The sequence below is a fragment of the Wyeomyia smithii genome, chromosome 3 (assembly GCF_029784165.1).
Source record: "Wyeomyia smithii strain HCP4-BCI-WySm-NY-G18 chromosome 3, ASM2978416v1, whole genome shotgun sequence".
Classification (NCBI taxonomy): Eukaryota; Metazoa; Arthropoda; class Insecta; order Diptera; family Culicidae; genus Wyeomyia; species Wyeomyia smithii.
This window is the reverse complement of record NC_073696.1, coordinates 371,174-398,147: the sequence shown is the minus strand read 5'-3', so window position 1 is coordinate 398,147 and position 26,974 is coordinate 371,174. Positions and strand designations below refer to the sequence as shown.

General features: G+C 40.2%; 1 protein-coding gene across 2 annotated transcripts in view; it reads right to left on the bottom strand.

The window, feature by feature from the left end:
• Nucleotides 1–24,856, bottom strand: part of LOC129727158 (rap1 GTPase-activating protein 1) — a 150,335-nt gene extending 125,479 nt beyond the window's left edge. For both annotated transcript variants that reach the window (XM_055684676.1, XM_055684677.1), the window contains exons 1-2: nt 23,803–24,856; nt 10,771–11,556 (exon numbers count right to left, since the gene is read on the bottom strand). In XM_055684676.1, the coding sequence (XP_055540651.1) occupies nt 10,771–10,955 (185 nt within the window). In that variant the 5' untranslated portion in view covers nt 10,956–11,556; nt 23,803–24,856. The remainder of the gene's footprint in view (nt 1–10,770; nt 11,557–23,802) is intronic.
• Nucleotides 24,857–26,974: the final 2,118 nt, after the last annotated feature.

The window sequence follows — 26,974 nt, the reverse complement described above, 5'->3', positions numbered from 1 at the left end:
TTTTTATCCTCGCTGCCGACTACGAGCTGAAATTAAGTCTAACTTAAAACTAGCATGGGATTTCCAATCAGTGTTTTGTTGTTCAATGGTCGTCTGATAATCGTCGAATGGCATGTATGGATTCGTTCTGCTGAGCCACGATGTCGTAAGTTGGGACAGAGGCTCGTAGTCCTTGGGTCCTGGTTCTATTGTGCGGGGTCTGGTTGCTGGTTTTGTGCTTAAGGTTCAAACGTGTTCTTGTCGTTTTGTTGGGTGTAGACGGAGGGGAACGGGACTAGACTGGGGCGTGGATGGATTTCAGGAAAACGTATATAAGGGACATGTAGGATAGGTCACGGCTCGCCAAGACATCACGAACAGGAACAGCCGGCTGTCTACCCTCGGCCTGCAGGGAAGCTATTAATTTAGACCTGGCGTCACGGTGTACAGGGCATGACCAAACCACATGCTCTATGTCGTGATAACCTTCACCACAGGCACAGATACCACTTTCCCCGAGCCCAACACGACGGAGGAGCGCGTCAAATCTATAGTGATTGGACATAAGCCGGGACATCACGCAAATGAAATCCCGACCTACATCCAACCCCTTGAACCACGGGTTCGTCGATACTTTGGGGATTATGGAATGTAACCACCTTCCCAATTCCCCTCTGGTCCAAGCATTTTGCCAACTGATGATCGTATTCTGACGTACAAGTGCGAAAAATTCATTAAAGACAATTGGTCTTTCATAAATATCACCGTTTGTTGCGCCCACCTTAGCCAAAGAGTCCGCTTTCTCATTACCCGGTATCGAGCAGTGAGAAGGGACCCACGCTAAGGTAATCTGAGTAGATTTTTCGGATAAAGCACTCAGATGTTCCCGTATTTTCCCCAGGAAATACGGAGAGTGCTTAACATCTTTCATCGATCGGAGAGCCTCAATGGAACTGAGACTGTCCGTAAAGATGAAATAATGGTCCGTGGGCATTTTTTCGATAATCCCTAGGGTGTACTGAATTGCAGCTAATTCTGCGACGTAAACAGAAGCAGGATTATCGAGCTTATGGGAGACGGTTAAATTGTTATTGAAGATACCGAAGCCAGTGGACCCATCAAGAAGTGATCCGTCAGTGTAGTACATATTGTCGCAGTTGATGTTTCGATATTTATTGGAAAAAATTTTAGGGATCTGCTGCACGCGTAAATGATCCGGGATTCCACGAGTTTCTTCTATCATGGATGTATCGAAAAACACAGTAGAATCAGAAGTATTTGATAAGTCGACACGATTTGGAATATTCGAAGAAGGGTTCACATTTGATTAGAATACGAGAAGACAGGCTCCAGAAGCGGTTTTTCAATGGTAGTACTCCAGCTAAAACCTCCAAACTCATCGTATGGGTCGACTGCATGCAACCTAAGGCGATACGCAAACAACGATATTGTATTCGCTCCAGTTTGATCAAATGTGTGTTTGCTGCGGAGCGGAAGCAGAAACACCCGTATTCAATAACAGACAATATCGTTGTTTGGTAAAGCCTTATAAGGTCTCCTGGATGGGCTCCCCACCATTGTCCGGTTATTGTACGAAGAAAGTTCACTCTTTGTTGACATTTTTTCATCAGATACCTCACGTGACAACCCCAGGTGCCTTTAGAGTCGAACCAGACACCAAGATATTTGTGTACCAAAACCTGAGAAATCGTTTTACCCATTAATTGTGTTTGGAGCTGAGCAGGTTCATGCTTCCTAGAAAAAAATACTATCTCAGTCTTCTCCGGAGAGAATTCGATACCTAGCTGTAAAGCCCAAGCAGACAAATTGTCCAAGGTATCTTGCAATGGTCCTTGCAAATCGGCAGCTTTGGCTCCTGTAACAGAGATTACACTGTCGTCTGCAAGTTGTCTTATCGTGCATGAATTTGCCAGACATTCGTCGATGTCATTTACATAAAAGTTGTAAAGAAGGGGGCTTAAACATGAGCCCTGGGGAAGACCCATGTAGCTAATGCGAAAAGTTGCCAAATCGCCATGCGTAAAATGCATGTGCTTTTCGGACAACAAATTGTGCAAAAAATTGTTCAAAATTGGAGAAAATCCTTGTCAGTGAAGTTTACCCGAAAGAATGTCAATAGAAACGGAATCAAAAGCCCCCTTAATGTCCAAGAACGCAGACGCCATTTGTTCTTTACGAGCATACGCCAGCTGAATATCTGTTGAAAGCAACGCAAGACAATCATTCGTCCCTTTGGCACGGCGGAAGCCAAATTGAGTTTCTGATAGTAGACCATTTGATTCGACCCAGTGGTCTAAACGACGGAGTATCATTTTTTCCATCAATTTCCGGATACAGGATAGCATTGCAATCGGCCTATAAGAGTTGTGATTAGAAGCTGGTTTCCCTGGTTTTTGGATGGCGATCACCTTCACTTGCCTCCAATCCTGCGGTACAATGTTTTGCTCCAGGAACTTATTGAACAAGTTCAACAAGCGCCTCTTGGCATTGCCGGGTAGATTCTTCAACAAGTTGAATTTGATTCTATCTAATCCAGGCGCGTTATTGTTACAGGACAGGAGGGCAACTGAAAATTCTGCCATCGTAAAAGGTGATTCTATCGCGTCGTGGCCCGGAGACGCATCGCGAACAATATTTTGCTCAGGAACAGAGTCCGGACATACTTTCCTGGCAAAATCAAATATCCACCTACTTGAAGACTCCTCGCTTTCGTTGACCGTTACGCGATTCCGCATTCTTCGGGCTGTGTTCCAAAGAGTGCTCATCGATGTCTCCCTCGACGTCTCGTTCACGAACCGACGCCAATATCCACGTTTCTTTGCTTTAGCCAAGCTTTTAAGCTTGGTATCAAGCTCCGAATACCGTAAATAGTCGCCAGGTATACCTCCCGTCTGGTAGGCCTTAAACGCGTCGGATCTTTGCGTGTAGACATCGGAGCACTCTTGGTCCCACCACGGAGTGGGAGGCCGTTCTTTGATCGTTACGCCGGGATATTTCTTCGTTTGGGCTTGCAACGCGGCGTCGAGAATCAAGCCCGCGAGGAGGTTGTATTCTTCAAGTGGTGAATGATGTTGAATCGACTCGACCGCTTTTGAAATCATTTCCTCGTATAACTTCCAATCGACATTTCGTGTGAGGTCATACGAAATGTCAATTGGTCGCATGCGAGTTGACCCGTTAGTAATTGAAATAAGAATAGGCAGATGGTCGCTACCGTGAGGATCGAGGATTACCTTCCATGTGCAATCCAACCGTAGCGACGTCGAACATAAGGATAGATCCAAAGCGCTTGGGCGCGCTGGAGGTTTCGGGATACGTGTCATTTCACCGTTGTTTAAAATAGTCATGTCGAAGTCATCGCAAAGGTTATAGATTAAAGAGGAGCGGTTATCATTGTATGGGGAACCCCAAGCCACGCCATGAGAGTTGAAGTCTCCCAAAATCAAACGTGGCGAGGGAAGAAGTTCTATTAAATCAAAGAGCAGCCGTTGCCCAACCTGTGCTCTGGGGGGAATATATATTGAGGCAATACAAAGCTCTTTACCTTGTATTGTCATTTGACATGCGACAACTTCGATGCCTGGAATCGAGGGGAGGTTAATACGATAGAAAGAATAGCACTTTTTAATCCCTAAAAGTACTCCTCCATATGGGGTGTCTCGATCAAGGCGAATAATATTAAAATCATGGAAGTTGAGATCAATATTTGAAGTAAGCCAAGTTTCACAAAGGGAAAATGCATCGCATTTGTTTTTATTTATCAAAACTTTAAACGAATCAATTTTTGGTAAAATACTTCTACAATTCCACTGTAAGACAGAGATAGAATCCTTCATATACGCAGTTGAATTAGGCATCGAAGGATACAATCGCTGCAAGGAGAGGCCATTGGGCAGTCAACTGCTTCAAAAATGATCTAACTGTTGGGAGGAATGCTGTAAGAAAAATTTTAATTGGATCGGGTACATTGAAAGTTTCAAAAATCCAGTCCACAATGTCAGAAAATTTCACTAATCCAGAGTTTGTTTCATCAACTGGGAGTGTAAAAGGAGCAACTGGGGTTTTAGATGTTCCTGGCAGTGCTGGGAACTCCTTCTGGGACTTTAAATTTGCCAGCCCAGGAGGAGTTTGCTTCGGGTTTTCCGCAGCACTGTTTGGTTTGTTTGTAACTTTCATTTCACTTTGAGAAATCTTAGGACCTTTTCTGGGAAGTTTAGGAGAGGAAATATTTTTCCTCTTTCTAGACTCCCCAGGATTGGCGTAAGATGCTCCCGCTGGTGAATCGTCAGAATCGGTTTCATCAGAGGACAACAGATCGAAGGGGTTCGAAGTAACGGGAGAAGTGGTAACGGTCTTCTTCAGCATGTCAGCGTAGGAACGCTTTGAACGCTCTTTGAGAGACCGTTTTATTTTATCCCTGCGCTGCATGTACACCGCACATGTCGAGAGCTCATGCAGATTTTCTCCGCAGTGAATACACTTTTCAGCGTTAACACTGCAAGAATCTTTCGCATGAGACTCCCCACACTTGCCACAACGTGCCTTATTGCAGCAGTAGGCGGCTGTATGGCCTAACTGCTTGCAATTCAGGCAGTTCATGACGCGGGGCACGTAGAGCCTCACAGGGAGACGAACCCGGTGGATCGAGACGTGGCTTGGTAGTGCAGACCCGGCGAACGTAACTCGAAACGAGTCTGACGGAGTGTATACTGTTTTGCCACCGATGATCGATGCTGACCGCAATTGCTTGCAGTCGAGCACCTTTACTTCGGGACACGTTTTGTTCTTGAAGCACCCTTTGGCACTTTGCAGTATACACTCGACGGACAGACTCGAATCGGTTATGACACCGTCGATCTCCACGTCTCGTGCGGGTATGTAAACGCGATACTCGCGTGTGAAGAGCTCAGAGCAAGCTATATCGTTGGCCTCTTTCAGGTTACCGACCACGACACGGAGCTTGTTAGGCCGGACCTTGGAAATTTCGGTCACGGCCTTGTACTCCTTCGTCAGGTCTTTAGAAATCTGCAAGAGGTTCAACTTTTTCGATTTCGGTCCTGCCTTTGGCCGAAAATAAACAGTATAGCTGCCCTGGGCTCCGTCTGGGTAAAGCCTGGGGCGAGGGGGGACTGAAGAATGAACAGGGGAGGGGGTAACAGAAGGGTCAGGGTCAGAGGGGTTCGGGGATGGGGGCGCGGGAGGCGAGGGATCTACATCCATCGCGCTAAGTCTAGCGCACTAGCGCTGACAAGAACACGTACCTTTTTATTTCTCCCTTCCAGTAAGGTTGGTTGTCCGATCGTTCGAAGTAGCAGCCGTTACAGCCAGCAGCACCAATACAGCAGCACCAAACAGCCACCAGCAGCGAGCCAGGTGTGAGATCACTCCACACAGCGATACAACTCGCTGACACTGATGGCTTCTTCTTTTTCCTCGTTTGTGTCTCGTCCACTGCTGTAGCACAATCCAGCCAGCAGCCAAATCGGCTTACGCACCAGCTGGCAGTCACGATGCGAAACAGTTGCACAAAGGCACGACCTTGAACCCGGATTTATTTCACTTGACCAGGCAAACAATGCCAACACTTGTTCACACGTCTTTTGTTTTATACTCTATCGGACCGATCACCAAACACGTCCAGTACTGATGCGTGTTCGGCACAGAATGTTATCAATTTATTTACTCAGTAGAAATTTTTCACTGCAGCTAGAAAATAGAAATGTGAAATTATGAAACCGTAATAAATAGCTCGACAGATGATTTCACAGTACAGTACGAAAAAAGTGTCAATTTCTTAATAATATTGAGCTAAAACATATGCTCATTGCTTTAGTTTATGGCCAATTGTAATGAAAATGTTATAGTAATATTCGAAATTAAAAATACGGAACGAAACAATCGGCAAGAACCTAGGCTACGAACACGGAAACAGAAAACGGTAAATGATTGGAAATTAAGTGTTTCCGATCTCTCAATGATCCGGCGCGAGCTGGTTCGTTTTCCCGAGAACTGCAGCGATAGGCAGTCAAAATCGCAACGATTCAGGAGGTTCGGTGGCCAAATTCCGGAGAAAAGGGATTCTGTGCAGTAGACTCTATTGTAGCACTTCTTTCAAGTAGCACATTTACTACAGTGGCGGCAAAGCGATGGTACGGGGCGTCGGTTTCGAAGTGCTGGAAAATCAGAAAACCGTTTATGCGTGTTGAGGATTAAGATCAAATTCTTCAACTACAGTTCAATCAACACCTACGCACCAACAAACGACCAATCCGTGACGTCAATGATGAGTTCTATGAAAAGCTGGAACGAACCTATAACGAGTGACCGAAACACGACCGAAACGAGTGACCGAAACACGACGTAAAAATCGACATCGGAGATGCAAACGCGTAGGTTGGGAATAAGGAATTCTTCCGTCCGGTCATTGGAAGCCATAGCCTCCACTCGTCCACCAATGAAAACGGCCTAAGGTTGATAACTTCGCCGCGGTCAGAGGAATGGGCATAAGTAGCTACTATTTTCCACGAGAAGCCTGCTCTTAAAATCGATCGCGTACTGATTGACGGTCGACACTTTTCGGATGTTACTGATGTTAGGTCTTTTCGGGAACCGAACATTGACTATGACCATTATGGCCCCTACTACAGGAGGCGAGGTGAGCGGTGAGTTACTGGTCTGAATTTTGATATTGCAGATGGCGAGTCGGCAAGATTTTGGACGTGTAGCTTGTCTGTCAATCTGCTGTCACCAGAGATTCACTCGCGTTCCCTAATACAACATTATGCTCGCCTCGTCAGGGACTGCGGGCGAGGCGAGTTCTTCGCCTCGTCATCTGTAATAGGGGCCAATATCGTCGTTTGTAAGATCCTCGAACGGTTGTCGAACGTGCTGCGATCTCGCACAGAGAGGACTATGCGTTTCAACGGAAGAATACGCCAGGAGCTGGATCAACGGATCTCAGAACAGCAGGAGAAACGAGTGGACGAAATAAATGGGCTGTGGAGTAATACTTACAGTGCCATTGAAACGACTGCGAGAAAGGTAGTAGGTACGAGGAAGATAACGTAACAGCTGGTTTGACGCTGAGTGCCTAAGAGCGACGTACGAGAAGAACCATGCCAGGAGCCGCGTGCTCACTGTGGCTACATATCAGGAAAGAGAGAGATACAGAGAGGCAAGAGTTGTCGAAAATAGAGGCCACCGTCGGAAGTAGCACGAGCACGAGGAGTAGGTGCTCGCCAGCGCTGATGACTACTTTGCTAGAAACGACGTCAACAGAGTAAGAAGCAAGCATTTCCGGTCATGTGCAATGACTAGGACGGAAACCTGCTTACGGATAAACCGAGGGTTGCAACCATGTGGAAGGTGCACTTTCAGGCGCTATTAAACGGTGTAAAGCGATAGGAGTAAAACACGAAAAGGATGAGGATTATGAGCGACGAATTAGCTGTTGAGCCATCAACACGAACAATATCGCACGCGCAGCGATCAATCCAGGCACGAAGGGAGATCAATCCAGTCGATCGCTCAATTCCGCATACAAAGTGCTTACCCGTATCCTGTACTCCAGATTGAGACCGTTAACGGAATCCTTCGTCGGCCAGGCTGGTTTCCGACAGAGGCGTTACACGACAGATCCTCGATAAGTTCTGGGAATTTAACTTGCAGACTCACCATGTAAATTTTAAGACGGCATACGATAATGTAGATAATGCTGGAACACGGTTTCCCGACGAAACTAATTAAGCTGAGTCGTGAAACGGTGGAGGGATCGAAATCATGCGTGCCGGAAGCTGGTGAAACATCAGCCGCGTTCGAAACATTATCATCGGTATCGATTATAACTGGGGATGTAACTGCACGATAAAACCAATTCTTACAACTACATTAAAACTTATTAACATCCCCACTTTCAATAGTACAATAGTTCGAATAATTAAATCACGATTTTCTATATTTGGGCATAGATCGAGATCGATTGCTGAAAGAACGACGGAAATTCATTGAGAAACCAACCGAAATATCTTCACCCTTTTCCATTTTTAGATTTTCATTCACTCTCTTTATGTAGTCAAATTTTCTGAGAGAGGTGGTTCTACGTTATAAAATGGGATGGACGAAGTTTGTCCGGTCAGCTAAGTCCTCATTCTCCCAGACCTCAAGTACATCAATGCTGGTTTCTGTTTGATCCAAATTGTAGATCTTGAATTTACACAGTCAAGGCTGCGCTTTTAATTCAGGTAAGTACTTAAATTCCATTTATGTGACCTTCGTTGCATGTAAAGTGGTACGCAGTTGGCTGTGATTTAAATAGCACAGCATAATTTACCGCACGCTTGCTCTACTTCGTACCGAAGAGTTAATAAAAGTCATTTTTTTTTCAAACAGGCAACGGACAACGTGCGATCACTCGGTCTAGCCCTCGATGATGAAGACTGTGTTCAATGGTAGAGCGTGCCGTGTAATGAATCCAAATAATTTTGGTTTATTTGTTGAGCAAACATTGTCCGACGATTGTTTCACTGCACCACTGCTTTGAAGAATTGAAATGACAAAGATTTGAATCATACGAAATGATAAGTGTAGAATTATTGAAACCTGCCGCCCTGTTTATGTCAAATTTGGTTGTTTCACTACACGCTTCACTTTTTATTCACTTTCACTATTTAATTCTATCACTATTTAATTCTATCACAGTGATAGAATTAAATAGTGAAAGTGAATAAAAAGTGAAAAGTGTAGTGAAAATTTTTCTATCAAGACGCTCGAACAGAAGTGAATAAATTTGGTTGTTTCGCCACTAATCGCAGTGAAAGTATATATGGTGTTTTAAACATGCTGCTGAATGATTTGTCGTTTTTCTGTGCAGAAGAAAGTTAAAGTGCGCATCTTATACTGTACCGAGAAAATCTGGCAAATTGGGGTTTCTAAGGCGCAACACTTCATCCGAACACAGACAATCTAGTAATTGTGTTGGAGTTCTCTCCGGAATTTGGTCAAGTGTTTTGTTATGAGTGCTACTGACAGAAACTCTCCTCTTTTAACCAACTATAAATAATACGATTGTGGATTGTGAGAGGTTATTTGCCTTTTTTTGCCGTGCTGGTCCCGCTAAATAGTGAATACGTTTTGAGCTCCAAAAGAAGTAAGCTATACGAGGAAGTGGGAAGGTATAATAAAACTTTTTCTTGCTTTATCGATCTTGTCAATCTAGTCATAATAAATATGTCTGGGTACTGTTGATTGCAAAAAATAATTTAGGAATTTAATTCGCATTTGAATTTTAGTTTAGAGTGAGTGGATCTTTTAAAAAGATTATCGAACTTGCGAGTGGTGCCCGAAAAAGTGAAAACACATGGTTTCATTGTTTAAGGGTTGAGTTTAAAAAAAAAAAACGCAAACTATTTTTACTGTGCAAGGTTTATGACCTAAGAAAAATTGTACATGCTTTTCTTTTAATAGCGTGATTACGAAAATCGCAGATTATTACTTGTCCCACACATGCTGCAACACGTTCTGGGATTTTTCTTCTCACGGTCACAGGAAAAATAACAAATTGTTCGCATTTCATCTCATCGCGTTTCACCCACCGGAACCGGTACAAATTGAAAACGATCAGTCAAATCACAGCAAGACTGACGTCATGCAGCTGGGTTGGTATAAAAAAAGCATCAAGAAAAGAATATAGTTTACCTTACATACAATACAGAAAGCATACCTCGCATCAACTTTCGATTGGAGCCCCGTAAATGCGCTTCGCTTCGTGTTCTATCAATAATCTATTTCGCAAACCATAAATCCATTATGCTCCGAGCATCGCAGAGATATTTACTCGCATCATTCATTGTCTTAGTTGCTTTAGTCCCAGTAGGATGTGTGTTTGTTGTTTCATGTGAAAGCGTATCTGAAGGAGCAACATCCTGAGGCAGCATCCTTGCTATTTCAATGCTCTGCTGAAGGCGCGTATTTTTAGCTCCGGTTGGGGATTATTAACTTAAATATTTATGAATGACCTGAAAATTTTATCCGGCAACCAGACTTTCGAATGAAACATGAAAAGACATCGTACAAACAAAACAGTTCCAATTCCTTAACCAACTGAATGCACACTCATGGAAGCTGCTCTACAAGTGGAACATCAAGATAAAGCAAACACATATGGGAAAATGAAAATATAAGCAAGTCGCTCGGAAATATCAAGACCAAATCATGCCTTCTCAATGCTTGAAATTAATGATGCAACTAAATGCGTTCCATCGTGACCGCCAAGCCGTTTTGAATCCCAAACATTGCATTCGGTTGATTTGTTGTTTTCTCTTACAAAAGATTTTTTTTCAGAAACAACGTGATAACTAACAACTGTAGTGACGACAAAAAATACATTCTCACTCCCGACGCACAGTAATAAGCATGTTGGTCTGTTCTGTGTTTTGAGCTTCAACTGTTTGTTGGTCAAAACACGCACAGAATGCACTTTGAAAAGATTTAATTTATTAGAAATGTTTATTTTTCATATTGCGAACCAAACATAATCAGATGTGTTTATTGTTTTTAAATGCAACTGTTCGCCCTCATTTAAGAAGAGTGGTTAAGAAAATCTTTGCGGTTTAGCCTAGGTCTTCTCTGAGGGGAAATTTTCGAGGAAATTAGCACTGACGATAGCAAAGGGCGCCATATGTTACGATAAACAACGTGAGATGCAACAATAATGTCTGGTATCTAATATTAATGATTAGAATATACGTTAAACAGCACATACATATTACGTACCCTTGAGGAGATAATCGATTACCGCGATTCAGACTTTTCGTTTCCTCATTGTCATCCATAGTACTGCCGGAGGGGCTGAGACAGGCAGCCCCTCCTGATCGTCCGTTTCCTCCGACAGCCAGCTGATCATCCTCAGCCATGTTCTCGTTTGCAACGATTTGCTCGAGCATCTGAATTTTCAACATTTTCGCGGCTCACAATCCCTTATCGAACTGCTTTATTCTCTCTCTCTCATTCGTATGATCTTTTTTTCACTTTTTGCTAGCTTTTCAATAATGCATTTCTTACTTTACACCAACAATAAGCGCTACCATTAACACAAAATTCATTTCACACCTTAACTACAATTTTGAATAATTGTCTTTTCTTCTTCAAACCAGTGCTTAATCCTTTTTCGCGGGCTTTTCTCTGTCACTTTTACATTATTCAACTCCGTGCACAACAAAAACCGTCCTATTTCTTTTGGCTTAAGATACGCTAGGTTACACTTTCATTTCACTTTCAATGCCAGAAACCGCGAAAGCACGTTTTATAACGAACAACCGTTTGTTGATAGTAGCTAAAGATGATTTGCTTTAGTTTTGATGGTTCGCCACCACACCAACAAAGCCGGGCTCGCGCACTGTTAACTACTGATCGGTATTCTGGCGTCGCCGTTTTCGCCGCACTTCCAATGGCAATGGCAAGATCATATCCATCGCTCGCTTCAGTTTGGGTTGCAGTTGCGGTATCATTGCGGCGAATCGTTGCGCTTTTGGACCTACGCTGCAGTGGCCAACAGTAGCTCTGCAAATAAATCGAAGAAGGTAATTTAAATCAATTTTGTAAATTGCATGGCATATTGCCAATACTTAAAATTAAAAAAGTACTATACTGCTTCTGGGTTTCTTGTAGTTGGTTTCTTTTTGTTTCTCAATCAAAAGCGCGTGCCGATCGATCCACCGGCAATTCGTTGTACAGTTTTCGATCACAGTTTTCCCGCGTAACAAAAAGGCAAAAATAGAGGGCAACACTAGCTTCAAGGCAAGCTAACTCGTATCATTACTATTGATTGCGAAAGTGAAATCGAATTACGGCGAATATTTGTTTTTTATTAAACATTGTTCATTAATTAAAGTTACCAGGTGACGTTGATCACGTGAAACCTAAAAGGCTATCTTTCATAAATTGATGAAGTCATTTGAACAAATCATAGCGATACTGGACTAAAAATCCTCTGCACCATGTGTTTTCTAATATTTTACTTTAACTCATAGGTCGGTAAACTCTGCCTATTGTTAAGATAATTTATCAAAATTTATCAAAATTTATCAAAATTCTTCCTGTACGGTCATGAAAAAGTAGTAAAGTAGTAAATTTTGGATATGAAAATTGGCTTCCATTTCTGAATTATATGTAAACTTTTTTGCTCTGATAATATTTTCGTTTTTTGTCTCAACTGTTTTAAAAAAGTCATTTCCATTTTGCATTGTTATTTTTTTTGGTTTTTTTTTTTCTTAACATGTTTTTAGTCACTTAAAGTTTCATTTAAGATTTTTTTTCGCCTTCTTCTGGATTTTAAGGATGTTTTTCCGGAGATGAACCAGCCGAAGGCTGAAAAACTTTTATACCTATTAGGGTGGGGAATCGTTATGTGAAAAAAAAAAACGGAACTTGATAGCAGAAAGCCAGAACCAAGTTTTTTTTTGTTATATTTGGGGCCCCAAATAATCCTAAATTTATCGGAAGTCGATTGGTTTTGTCTCCGCTTGGCGCATTGCATTTCAAATTTATATGGAGATTTGTATGGAAAAACCAACTTTTATGCATTTTCCATTCTAAGGAGCTCAAAATGGCTCAAACCATAGGTTTCATAACTTCAAAAGATAGGATTTTTGATGCCTAACAACTTGGCCGAAGACACTAAAGATCTAGGGTGTCCCAAAAAAAAATACTAGAGCTGTTCGAAGTTGAGTATGTCGAAATTTATGTTGCAAATCATTTTTTCTGCCAACACTGCCAGTGTACCGGCGTCAGTCAGATTTCCATCAGAAGTAACCTCTGAAACACGTTGTGGATTCTTTCTACGCCTAGAATATTGACCTAAATTTGTTTGCTTGATCCAGCTGAGTGTACAAACTCGTAATGACAGGTTACTACTGATGGGAATCCTACTGACGCCGGTACTTGATAATGTTGGCAGGAAACAAGGTTTTCTGCATTTAAATCGACATACTCAACTTTGAACAGCTATAACTCTTCTTAGGGACATTCTAGCTCTTCAGTGTCCTCTGCAAAGTTGGTAGGCATCTAAAATACTATACTTTGACATAATGCAGTGCATTATTAGAGCATTATTGAGCTCTCTAGAAAGGTAAATGCAAAAAGTAGGTTTTCCCATATAAATTTTCATACAAATTTGAAATGCAATGCGCCAAGCGGAGACAAAACCAATAAACTTCAGGTAAGTTTAGGGTTGTTTGGGCCCCCAAAAGGAACCAAAAAAACTTGGTTATGGAAAATCGATCACTTTTCCCCACCCTACCTATTAAAATGCAGTTCGGTCTGTCTGTCTGTCTGATCCTTATAGGCTCGGAAACTACCGAACCTATCGACGTGAAAATTTGTATGCAAGGGTTTTAAGGGCCGAGTAAGGTTCTTATGATGGTTTGAGACCCCTCTTTTCTCTGTAAGGGAGGGGTCCCATACAAATGAAACACAAATTTCTGCACATCTCAAAAACTAACCAAGCCAATGGAACCAAATTTGGCATGTGGATGTTTTTAGGAGTAACAAATATGTCCATATTGATTCGACACCCCTCCTTTTTTCTGGAAGGGACGGGTTCCATACACCCAACGCAAACGGGGAACATTTTATTACTTTGGGGCAATATTTTATTACTTATTGTGTCTTATGACTGCGCATTATACACAATTAGTAACAACTAAAAAGTAACAAAAAATATGACGGCCACACGCTTGTATGTGTTTCTGCAGGAGAACATACAGCCAAGCACCGCAATTCATGTGTTAGCAAAACTTCACTCGCTGCATTTGTATTGATGCAACGATCAGATTAATTTTTGTCCTCTTCATCCACACATAATAAGAATCTCACCCGTCAACCTCAAATGTCTAATTAGAAACATTTTCGTTTCGTCCCCCAGTGTTTACTTGAAATGAAAATATGTTATACTATCTGAACAGAGTTGCCGAAGTTGCGGATATTGTTCTGGATGGACACGAAATTTGTATTTTCAAACAGGTGCAAATGAGTTTCCATTAACCAATGAGTATGTTTTTTGGATAGCTTGCAAGAAAGCGAATGTTTTTGTTTTTCTCTAACGCAGTTTACAGATCGTGATGTCATTTGAAGACGCATTTCAAGTCTTTGAAATCATCAACGTTTGCATACTCTATGACGGGGAAAATGCTGCTTGGCAGCTCTTGTCATATTCTTTCTCTACTCCGTATGCATACAACGAGCGAACTAATACACGCTCACCGGATGAATTGGCGATTGAAGAAACTTGCATGCAAACAGGCATGTGGTTGAAACGACCATTATTAGATAGTCGTTCTCCCGTAACAGTGCTAAATATATGACAGTATGTGTTGTTACTTGACTGGGGAAGAATTTTATTGCCTTTTAAGTAATAGGTTTGTTACCATTAAGGCAATTTTGCGCTATTGCTTCTAAAGTAACAAGGAAAAGTTTTGCGTGTGCAAACGAAATACAAATTTCTGCACATCTCGAGAACTAACCAAGTAAATAGAACCAAATTTGTCATTTGGATGTTTTTAGGAGTAACAAATAGGTCTATATTGGTTCGACACCCCTCCCTCTTCTGGAAGGGAGGGGTTCCATACAAATGAAATACAAATTTCTGCACATCTCGAGAACTAACCAAGTAAATAGAACCTAATTTGATAGGTGGATGTTTTTAGGGGTAACAAATATATCCATAATCGTTTGACACCCCTCTCTCTTCTAAAAGGGAGGGGTTCCATACAAATGAAACACAAATTTCGCACAGCTTGAGAAGCAATCAACCAAATACAACCAGATTTGGTATGTGAATGTTTTTAGAGGTAATAAATATGTCCAAAATGGTTCGACTCCCCTCCCTTTTCTGTGAGGAAGGGATTCCAAACAAATGAAACACAAATTTCTACTTATCTCGAGAACTAACCAACTAAATGGAACCAAATTTGGCAGGTGAATGTTTTTAGGGGTAACAAATATATCCATACAGGGTTTGACACCCCTCCCTTTTCTATAAGGGAGGGGTCTCATACAAATTAAACTCAAAGTTCGCACAGCTCGAGAACCAATCAAGCAAATATAACCAAGTTTGGCAAGTGAATGTTTTTAGGTGTAACAAACATGTCCATAATGTTTCGACACCCTTCCTTCTTCTGGCATGTCTCCAAAAACCATTTCGAAATCCAAGATGGCGACTTCCGGTTTCCGAAAAATAGCGGCCAATGACCACCCAATATGAGTATTTCCAGAATTGTTATGACGCATTGAAGCCATAAATCGATCTCAGACAACATTTTGAATTGTAAGATGGGGACTTCCGGTATCTGGAAAACAGCCGAAAATGACCAAATACTACCCAATATGAGTGTTACTATAACCAGATTGACGCACGGAGGCCAGAAATTGTTCCCAAATGCCATTTTGAAATCCAAAATGGCGAAAAATGGTTTCTGAAGAACAGCGGCAAATTAACAAATACCACCCAATATGGATATTTCCAGAATTGTTATGACGCACTGAAGCCACAAATCGACCTCAGACAACATTTTGAATTGTAAGATGGTGACTTCCGGTGTCCGGAAAACAGCCTAAAGTGACCCAATACCACCCAATATGAGTATCTCCGGAACCAAAATGATGCAAGGAGCTAAAAATTGACCTCAGACACCATTATGAATTGTAAGATGGCAACTTCCGGTTTCTAAAAAACGACCAAAAATGGCCGATTTTCATACAATATGAGTATCTTCGGAACCAGAATGATACACAGGAGCTAAAATCGACCACAGACACCATTTTGAATTCGAAGATGGTGACATCCGGTTTCTGAAAAACAGCCGAAAATTACCAAAGAACACCCAATATGGGTGTTTCTTAAACCAAAATGACGTTTAGGGGCCAGAAACTGTCTCCAAATACTTTTAAAATCCAAGATGGCGACTTACGGTTCTGAAAAATAGCCTGAAGTGACCAAATACCATCCAATATAAGTATCACCAGATCCAGAATGATGCAAGGAGCTAAAAGTTGACCTCAGACACCAGTTTGAATTGTAAAATGGCAACTTCTGGGAAACAACCGAAAATTACCGAATACTACTACATATGGATATGTCCGAAATCGAAATGATGTAAAGAAGCCAAGCTTTGACCCTTAACACCATTTTGAATTCGAAGATGACCACTTCAAGTTTCTGGAAAACAACGAAAATAACTGAAATGCACTCAATATATTTCCGGAATAGAGGTGATGTACAAAAGCCAAAAGTCGAGGATGTTGTCATTCCGATAAAACCAATCATTTCAAACGATATAAACAAATCGCATAGAATCATTGAATTTGGAATGTTTAAAATTAATAAATTAAACACTAAAATAGGCGGGACGAAGTTTGCCGGGTCAGCTAGTCTCATTATAAAAGAGAAATAAAAAAAAGGATGTTTTTCAGTGTAAACTTTTGTATGCTTATTTCTAGCTTTAGGAAAACTTTTTTGATATCAGCATTCGGCCTTTAACAAAAATTTACTGCAACGTTTGATATCATCTTTGTTTTCAGTTTTTTGCGACTTCGGAACCAATTACAGCTAAATTTCGAATCAATTTCTGCTTTGCCCTTTTTCTTTGTAAAAAAATGTTTACGTGGACAAAGAATCCATGAAAGGGACGGGGGGTCCAGAATGACGATTTTTTTGTCCACGTGGAATGTGGACGGTCCCTTATGAAATCTCCTTTTTCGAACAACACTTTAGAAACATCAACACGCAATTGGCACAAAATTTCTCGCGCAGAGTACAACCAGGCTTCTTTCGTTCTCTTGATTTTTGCCCAAATTTCCTTTTCTACCTGCCAAACCCCTTGGAGAACTAGACTTTCTCTCACACAGAGTGAGTAATTATCCACATTTAGGCGTAGAGTATTTCAGTCGCAGAGTTCCTTTTCACCCTTTATCATCACGTGTTAGGGATAAACATTTGCTCTCTCAGTTTAAGAGGGAGTAGTTTTCGTTCTCCTTTACTAAAAGAGAAGTTGGCCAAATATCAAAACATTGAGGTTCACATTGAAGCCACATCCTAACCGTTTTCGAATTTAATATTATAGGAAGATTCACAACTCACCATGGGTGCGCATTAGGCAGAAAGTTCGATTTTATACTGTTTTTGCCGCACCCCAGAGCGATGAGAACTCTGCGCTCTCTCTACAGCAGATGCGGTGTGATGCACATTGAATGTAAGCTCGCGGTTGTTAAGAGGGAAGAAAACTCTTTCTCTTTAAGATGAAGATGAGCAAAACAAAGCCTGAGTACAACTGTATTCATCTGTCGAAAAAGTGGAAAAATATGCTTACGTAATTATTGAACGGTCCCTAAAGCAAAGCAAAACCTTGATGCTACATTCCGATTCGAAACTCGACCTCCTGTTTTTTATACACAGATTTCGCAGCCGACCATTCAGTGTACAGGACAATTGCGGGCCTAGCGCTACGATCCTACTGACACTAACAGTCTTTCCCGAGCCGAGACTCGAACCTTTCACGACTGGCTTGTTTGGCCAGCATTGTACCTCGACACCATGGGGGAAATCGAAGCATGTACATCCTGTAAATCACGAGTTCTTTTTGAAACAAGAAATAGATTTTTTTTTATTTTTGGTAGATGTTTGATCTAAAGCTTAGTGAACCAGCTTACGCATGCATACACTTGAGTGGCAATTAGAATAAGGCCCAGCATGCTAACAAGGCTCGTTGGGGGTGCAATCATGTTGCAAACATTCAATGAGCAAAAAATACCAGAACCGAATAGCGCACAAATGTAAATGACGACTCAGTCCTCCCATAGCCCTTGGAGTGATGCAAAAATTGGCCCTTCGCCGCTTTTGAGCATATGTAGCCACATACAACATACTGTTTCGTCCCATCAGCAACACCTGCTGCTGATTGAAGGTAGGCATGTTGGCAATGAATTGCATTTCAAAGAAAAAAATAACAATTCACTTTCAATGCATTTGCAGCACACGGCGGGATCTCAACTTCTTTCACATCTCCATTCAATACGTATAGGTGGTGAATGAACAGTAGGTATAAACATTGCTAATCTGCGTTTGTGGTCAGGTGAATGGGTACGTTTTGTTACAGTGATATTAACATGCCTAGTGTGTTTCGTACATGTTTTGTTCGCAAACGATTTGCGATACTATTTTCACGCACTAGAAGAAGTTAGACAACGTAGTGGTGAAGTTTAACACCACTTGTTTTCATGTTTCGTTGAACCAATAGCTTACTCCCGGTGTTAAACGAGCTCTAAGAGGTACATCATTTTATTGTTCATACTTTTGATACAGATAGGTGAACATTAGGAATAAGGAAAATGTAGATTCACTACTGCACACAGGACCGACGATGATTTGGTGGCAATTTTGCTGGACATAAAAGGAAGGCAAAAGCGTGAACAATAGGCGCATGTTCACGCGACCGACGACGACGACGTAATTTAGATAATTTTTACAGCGGTAATAGTGACACTTTGAAATGATTAATACCAGGTAACGCATCATACGTCATAAGACCTTATCATATACTGCTCAATATGTCAGCAAGTAAAAATTTTTCGTCTGTAATGAAATAGCAATGTGCAGTAAAGTTCCAGTTAACATCATTCGAGAAATAGGAGACCAACCATAAAGCAACATCGGCAAACAAATGTTTCCACCAGTTAGTTCCACCGAATTACCAAAGTTCAATAACCCTGTAGCTTCTATTCGAACTTGAAGATCAAATCGTATTCAATGATGAAATGCCAATCATCGGAAAAATTTTCATTCCTCAAAAAAATTGTGCTTCACAATAACTCTCTACTTGTAACTACAACAGAGAAAAAAAACTCACCAAATAAATCGTTTTATCTGTCTGTCATGATCACATCAAGCCAATTTTGTTACTTTTAATCACCTTTCCATTTCTACATCACATCATCATCGATTCGCTATTCCTACCTTGTCTTGTCAGCGATGCGCTACTTCCTAATAGGTATACTATTTTGTTTGGCGTTGCGATTGGTTTTGTTACTGCTTGAAAAAATATTGTAAACATAGTTTCACCTTGCTCACTTCGAACGGCTGAACAACAACGTCAAAGTATTGGTAATAACTTAAATACCAACTATATAAGACAGTGCCAAACGTCTTACTCTACCATGGGCCAGTGTGCCGGAGTGGATCAAGCTAGCTATAATAACTCATTTTTATTCGTTACTTATTACCTTCGTTCCGAAGTAATTTCGATTTCGAAAATAAAAACAGTACAATATTTGTTACATGAAGTGAGGCGAATCGTCTCTCTGCCCTGTTGTAACGGCCGCACCTTTCGCCTGGTGTTAAAAGTTTTGACCTGCTAGCTTTCGTCGTGTCAGCAAAATGAGTACCTGCCTCTATATGGGCGATGTTAGATATACGCCAGCAATTTCAAACACCATAGCTATTACCTTCTTAGCTCTCGACGCTACAACTGCACATAGCAATCTGACAAGGCTTCGCGGTTCGTTACGATGGACCATGGATTGCGCGGCTTCCTTGTTTGGCAAACTGTACCACTTTGCAGTGAAGCATTGGTTGGCTGTGTATTTCGCATAGATTTTACGGAATGACTGGTTCTATATGCCTCGTTTAAGGAAAAAAAAAACAGTCGAACTTTGTGTCGTTCTGCATAATTGTTAAGTTTTTACCATAGTAAATGAGCTATGGACGGATTGATTACAAAAATCCTGTGAAATATCAATCTTAACACACGCAGTTCCGGTAGCATAGATTTAATCTTGGGGTTTGAGCTAGGTTTTTTAAATTCAGTTTACTATTTTTATACTCTTATCCTACCATTTTTCAATTGTTCTGGTATCATTAGCAAGGCACAATTTGGCACAGGTCGAAATGACTGAAACAATACTCTTTTAATCAATGATTGAATCAAATAATGAAAACAATGCACCAGTTTATATTGCAATTGAAATCGCAGTACCTAGCAGACCAAGAGAAAAAACCAGCAAACTTTCAGAATCACGTTATGACTTCTATTTTATAAACATCAGAACCCACCTGACATAGCACGCTGTCGTACTGAAACAAATTATTTCTGATTTATTTTTCAATTGTTTTGAAAGTTTTGACTCGCCACTGTCGCGGATCAGTATATATATGAAAGAGAAACCTCGTCGTTTGCTGTCAGCAGCAGCACCGCCGTGTTCCGTTTATGAATATTGGATAGAGGTAGTAGGATCGTACGCGAACATACAGAGGACAACCGCATAAATCGCGGTGAATGCTGCCAGCTATTACGGTGTGGTTTATGCTGAGATGCTTTCAAAATTAGCCGCGCGGCTCCAAGCAATCTAACGGGGTCAGGCATGCTGCTATCATTGCGGGTCGGCCGGTGAGCGACTGCATGTCCACCAGTGCTACCAGTTTCCCCAGCAAACGCCAGCTTCAATCGTGGACACAAAGAAGTCATTCTTTTCGCATTTGATTCGGCAGGCGGACGTTCGTCGACTATCGCAGCGTAACTTATTATTACGTTCCGCTTGATTGTCATAGGCGACGATTTCTACACTGGCTGTAAATATGGCACTGCGAATATAAATAATTCACGCCAAAACGGGACGAGGCGACGTGCGAATAGCTGCACGTTTAACACAAATGCCGTTCACCAAAGTGGTTGCATTGTTTTACCCGAAAAAAAAACGGATTCACTGACCATCATTCAAGCAACGCACAAATACCAGAACACACGGAAATGGCTTCATTTCAAGGTTTAACCGATTTCTGACCGAGGTAACAAATCGTAGTTCGATTTCAACGATACTGCATATTTCAATATTGGTCGCTGCAAGCCCTCGAAACTTTTGCTCCAGATTTTCATTGGGATAGATCTTGAGTGCATGAATTTATCTTTTGTGAGAATATTTCGATGCTAATGCCGGTGCCCAAACAAACATCGCTTTCGTGAAAATAAATAAAATAAAATTTAATAAATATACATTAGAAAAAATCATTGCTACAATGACACGCTACATGCACGATGATTAGTAACATTCGAATAGTTTTTAATTTTACCGAGAATGTTATTCGGAAATGTATTAGTGTATCGTAACAGCAATTCATCAGAAAAAAGACTTCTGTGCAAATTACGTATATATTTTTGTTTCGGCTTCGACAAAAGTTAAACCTTCATTTTTTAGTTTCGTGCTTAGGGTGACTATTTTTAAATTAGAAAAAAATCCCAAAAAGAAGTTTTTGTTTTAATTTTCAATGTTTTGACAGTAAATGAAAGGTACTTTTTTTGAATACCTCATGTTTTGTCGTAAGAAACAAATTTCGTTATTTCTGGAAAATAGCTGATATACTACATAACATGTAAATTAGTCAAGTTAGAAGCGTTCAATTTCTTCATCTAAAGTCGAAGATTTAATGATTCCGTCTCCAAATAAGCGCTTAATGCCCGGAGGACAAACTGTCGAGAACCATATAGATTATGCAGAGGGAGTGGGAAAAACTTATAAATGCATGTTTACGAACAATTTAACACGCATGCTATTACTCCAACAGTAACGTTGTTCGGATGTGGAAACGAAGATGTAGATTGAGCTGCATATCTAAACAGCCGAAGCGCATGAATATTCAAATTGAAGAAAAGGTTTTTATCGACACCAGTCTGACGGTTGCACCACACCCATAGTGAGCTTCTCCTACGCGCTCTAATAGAAGAGAAGATGACAGATTGATGCGATAGCTGGCAGTCGCAGATACACAGATTCATAATATTGTTGCAGGATCAAGCATCGTTCATGTTTCGGCAGCACAATTGTGTCTTGATTTGTTTCCTGATATAAATTTTTCTATATCTAGACGCAGTCTCTGCGTGAACTGCATTTCCCAACGTACATTGTAACATTTGTAGTTGTCTATTTTTGTTTTCATTCGGGTGTGTGAAGAATACTTCATAAATTTGTGCAAGGAGGCACCTCTATGAAATAGACCTTCGGCATATCAAACCAGGTAAAAAATAAACATACAACTCCGCATACTGAAAGTATCACCTGTTGGCGATTCAACGCAAATTTAATTATGACTATGCGACTCTCGCATTTGAACTTTGGAATTTCAAAAAGGAAAATGTTGATAGATTTAATTTTGAGACAAACCTGATATATGTGCACGCTCGTAAAAATAACAGACTGGATTGATTTTAATTCCATTTCATGTATATGAATTTTACAATTCGTGATTCTATGTAATTTTTGTACTGATTATGGAATAACTCATTTTTGAATTTACCACTAAAACTCATTTTTGAACACCAAGCATGAAAAAACGACACATTTATTTGACAAAAGGGCTTCACAAGATTTGAAATTTGCGTCATTGTTTAGTTCGAGTGATTCCAAAAAAATGAGGAAATTGCTGGGAAGTTGGTCACGGACGTTTTGAAAATTTTGTTTTGTTTTGACTCTATCCATCCCAATGTTGGTAACTATTTTTACCGGCACGAAGATCTCTACGCTAACATCGCATTCAAAACTGAGTAATTTTAAATTCTTAAACTGAGTACTTTTAAATTCTGAAAATAGGTAGGTTTAAAGTCATGAATGGAAATTTTTCTATTCAAAAACTCGATTGTTTCAAAATCTAAATCTGTGCAGGTTTTAATTTTCAAACTAAATAGTTTTAGACTAAATAAATGGATAATTTTGTACACATAACTGATAGCTTTTAACAACTAAATGACTTTACTTGCATACATCATACTGAATAATAAACAAACAGTATTTGCTCATGCTGTTGTTCTCGGAGATGAACCAGCCGAAGGCTGAAAATCTCCTTAAGAAAGAGAAATAAAAAAATGCTGTTGTTCTACTTCTTGTGGAAATTAATTGATTTCTAATCATTTTTGAATTCAGTTAAAGGAGCGTGTACACTAGGGTGGGGAACCGTTATATGGAAAAACGAAACTTGGTAGCAGAAAGCCAGAAACAAGTTTTTTTCGTTATATTTGGGGCCCCAAATAATCCTAAATTTATCGGAAGTCGATTGGTTTTGTCTTCACTTGGCGCATTGCATTTCAAATTTATATGGAGATTTGTATGGAAAACCCAACTTTTTGCATTTTACATTCTAAAGAGCTCAAAATGGCCTAAACCATAGGTTTCATGACTTTAAATGGTAGGTTTTTTGATGTCTAACAACTTGGCCGAAGACATCAAAGAGCTAGGGTGTCCCAAAAAAATACTGGAGCGGTTCAAAGTTGAGTATGTCGAAATTTATGTTGCAAATCATTTTCACACTGCCAGTGTACCGGCGTCAATCAGATTTCCATCAGAAGTAACCTCTAAAACACGTTGTAGATTCTACCTACGTCTAGAATATTGATCTAAATTTGTTAGCTGATCCAGCTGAGTGTTAATAACAATGCAATTGGTGAGAAACTTTATGCAGCATCTAGTAGAGTGATCACTGTCAAGAAAATGTTCATGAGAAAGAAATATATAAGATTCGATTTTTGTTCATAATTTGAGGAACAGAGAGGCTTATAGCGTGTTGGGGATGATTTGTTTCTAGTTTAAACTGACTGAAGTTACAAACACGAATGCTGACATACTTTGAATGGCTGTTTTCTCTTTAATTTAAAAATGAATGCAATGAACTCGACTTATTGCCGAAGAAGGGTTTCAATTTAGAATAAATCAACTGCTCAAAAACTGATAAAAAATTTGAATAACGAAAGTTTTCATTGATATCACACTCACCTCCAATACTGTTAAAGTATCGTATGATGACTACCAACTACATACGTTATGACCCAATGATCAATATTCATACATACAGGGAGTCAAACAAGACACCATAGCAACGCTATCCGCTCAGTAGTCAATTGAATTTCAAGATACAGATAAATTTATCACTCACTATTTTTTTTTTTCTTTCCTTTTTGAATTGATTCCGCACACCGTCCACCACTGTTATTTATTGACGCCGTATGAATAAATAATTAGCACACAAAGGCATTCATATGCCAACCAATCACGGTTGATTTTCGAACTTCGACGCTTATTGACATTCTTATTTTCGCTCCAGCTGTTATCACTCTGCATCACTTTGTTTTACAAGCGGATAACTTTAGCTCGCACTCCGCTTTCTCGCACAAAAAAAAAACTAAGATCTTCCGTTTACCCACCGAGTACAATTACTCTGAGGATAATGTTATTGTATTAGTTTGCAAAAATCTGCTGCCTATAATTCTCAATAAGGCCAATATATATTTTCTTCTCATCTGCGCATCTTTAAACGACGTTTGAATAAACTAATCGAGCACTGTCCACTGGTTTTCTAGGATAATTGGTTCTTGACTGTGACTGGATTTGGCAGACTATTACGACTATTACAACAGGGTATGTTTGAATTTCAGAGGAAGCAAAACTAACCAATCACTCGGAATGCGACGACCTGTTGAAAGTCTAAATACCGCTCGTAGCCCGACCGTGTGGTGGTATGCAGAAATACCATCGATCTTATTTTACAGACACTAACGATGTTAGGAATGAACATCCGTGCGGAGAAAACAGAACTCTTTATCTGAAGAAGCGCCACAGATGCACCACTAGTCTACAAAGCACGCGACGTATCCAACCTCCCACGCTGTTGTTTGGATACTAACCGAACGAAGTCCGACAACCGTGCTTCCAAGCGACGCAACGAACGAACCAACGATTGCTGTTGTTTTTGTTTTTCAGTTTCCACTTGTTTTGCCATGTGCATGAGCCAAACTCAAGCAAGAGCGGTGATTTTTTGGATTTTTTTCTGGGAGGCCAAACCAAAGCCTGTCAACTATAAAGTCTGGATAAGCGTTGTGCGTGAATATTGTGTGACCGTCTGAAAGTACTCACTGTTCGGCTCTTTGCAATCGCAGTCCAAATCAGTGTTGCCACAAGAACAAGTCTCGGCATAGGTGCAAAATGTTAACGAATATAACAAAATGTTAACTAATATTCTCCAAAATTCTTCACTGCGTGTTTTAGATTTTTTCTAATCTATCCAAAATATTCCGTAATATCAAAGAAACCGTTTTTCTATCCAATCATGTGATAATGATTTCTCTAATGAGTATAGATATAGATGTGGCAACACTGGTTCGTATAAATCCGTTCGATTCCAGAGAGAGAGAGAGAGAGAGAGAGAGAGAGAGAGAGAGAGAGAGAGAGAATAAATTTAAATCTCTGCGCTCGTCTCGACTCGACATCGGCTAGGCAAACGGTCAATACAGAAGAACGTAGTGAATCACAATAAGCATTGTTTACATTCTTATCATTGCGTTATCCACTGTCTGCTTACAATTTAACTTGACTCACAGTAATTTAGGAACATTGATGAGATTGAGTATAAAATTTTATAAAACGTGTTTTTTACTGAATGATTGATATTGGATGATATTGGATGAATACTAGCCACCTTATTTTTTCAGTTGTTATAAATTAACCATTCATTATAACACCGATATTAATAATTATCAAATATTTTTTCTTCAATGAAAAATTACTCAGAAAACATTTGTTTTTCCAAAGAAATTTCTTCTATGATGAACAATTTCTTATGACCGTCAATAATTTTGATCAATAACATCCGAATTCAAATATATTCATGAATGCAGAATAAATTAAAATTTCTCTGAGACGTTTTGCTTCCGTTGTTTACAGGTTTTGTTTTATCCATATTCTCATAAACGCCCCATTCCCAATTTCAGGTGGCGTTCCTCTTCCAAACATATAAACCGTGTAACTGAGCAGTGAATTGATATTTTTCAAAACGTTTCGGATAGGGAGCGGCGTTACAGAGTTCGCTTTGAATTGACAAATTAAGTCCCTCATTTGATCAAACTGGCCAGAAAGACATATTATAAAATCTTCTCCAGAGAATCATATTTGGCGATACTTGGCAGGAGAAACAAGGCTGGTATAGCAGAAAGAGCAGTCAGCGTAATGGGAAGAGTAAAAAACATCCACGGAGGCACGGATAAATAATAAGCATATAACTTACACGCATTAGCGGTATTGCAAATTTTAGAAATGCGGCATATAGATAGCAGACACCCGGTCAGAGTTTCGAAAAATTCTAATTTATCTAATTTTAGAAAAATATTGGTTTGGGTGCGATAAGTATCGGTGTTAAGTGATTGGAATGGCAGTTTTGATAGTAACTTTCATAAACCAAAGTTTTGAAAAATGGCGTGAGGGTTATGAAATAAAAAAAAAATAAAACTATCAGGAAAACCGAAAAAGAGACGCAACTTCCTAGAACTATTGAGGGGGCAAAATGATACGTTGCCCTCTCGGAAGAAATATTAGGGGGGCGAAATGTGCCTTGCCCCCGATGTTGGCGCCTACGATTCGTAGTAAATCATATTCGGTATGCTACCTTACCAGGTCAGCATACAACCAAATTTTCCACTGGATATGGGTTACCTGATCTCTGCAGAGGTTATTCGTATCCCGATCGGCACCTCGTAGAGGTTGGGATAGGAGCTGCTGACCACAACAGTGTAACTACTCGTAACCAGCCATTTCCTGAACATATTTGAAGTGAATTTTCCCATGACAAAGACTTCTTTCTGTTGTGTGGTGTTGAACGAAGAATTTTCTAATGCGATATTTATATGCTGCGAGTCGCATCAAATGTTGTAAATTATCGTTGAAAATTGATCTCGACTGTGATGATTGTATATAATGTAACAGAGATTTTCAGACTGATGAACCGAAAATACTAAATACGTTATGAATTACCATAATAAAAAAGAGTATTAGTTCCGATGTTTATAGCGCTGAGATGAATGTCGGAACATATACACATATACGTGATACACTCATTTGAGTATCTCTTTTTGCATCCGAATGCCTACCCTGTCAGCTGTGTTTGTTGTGATTGCTG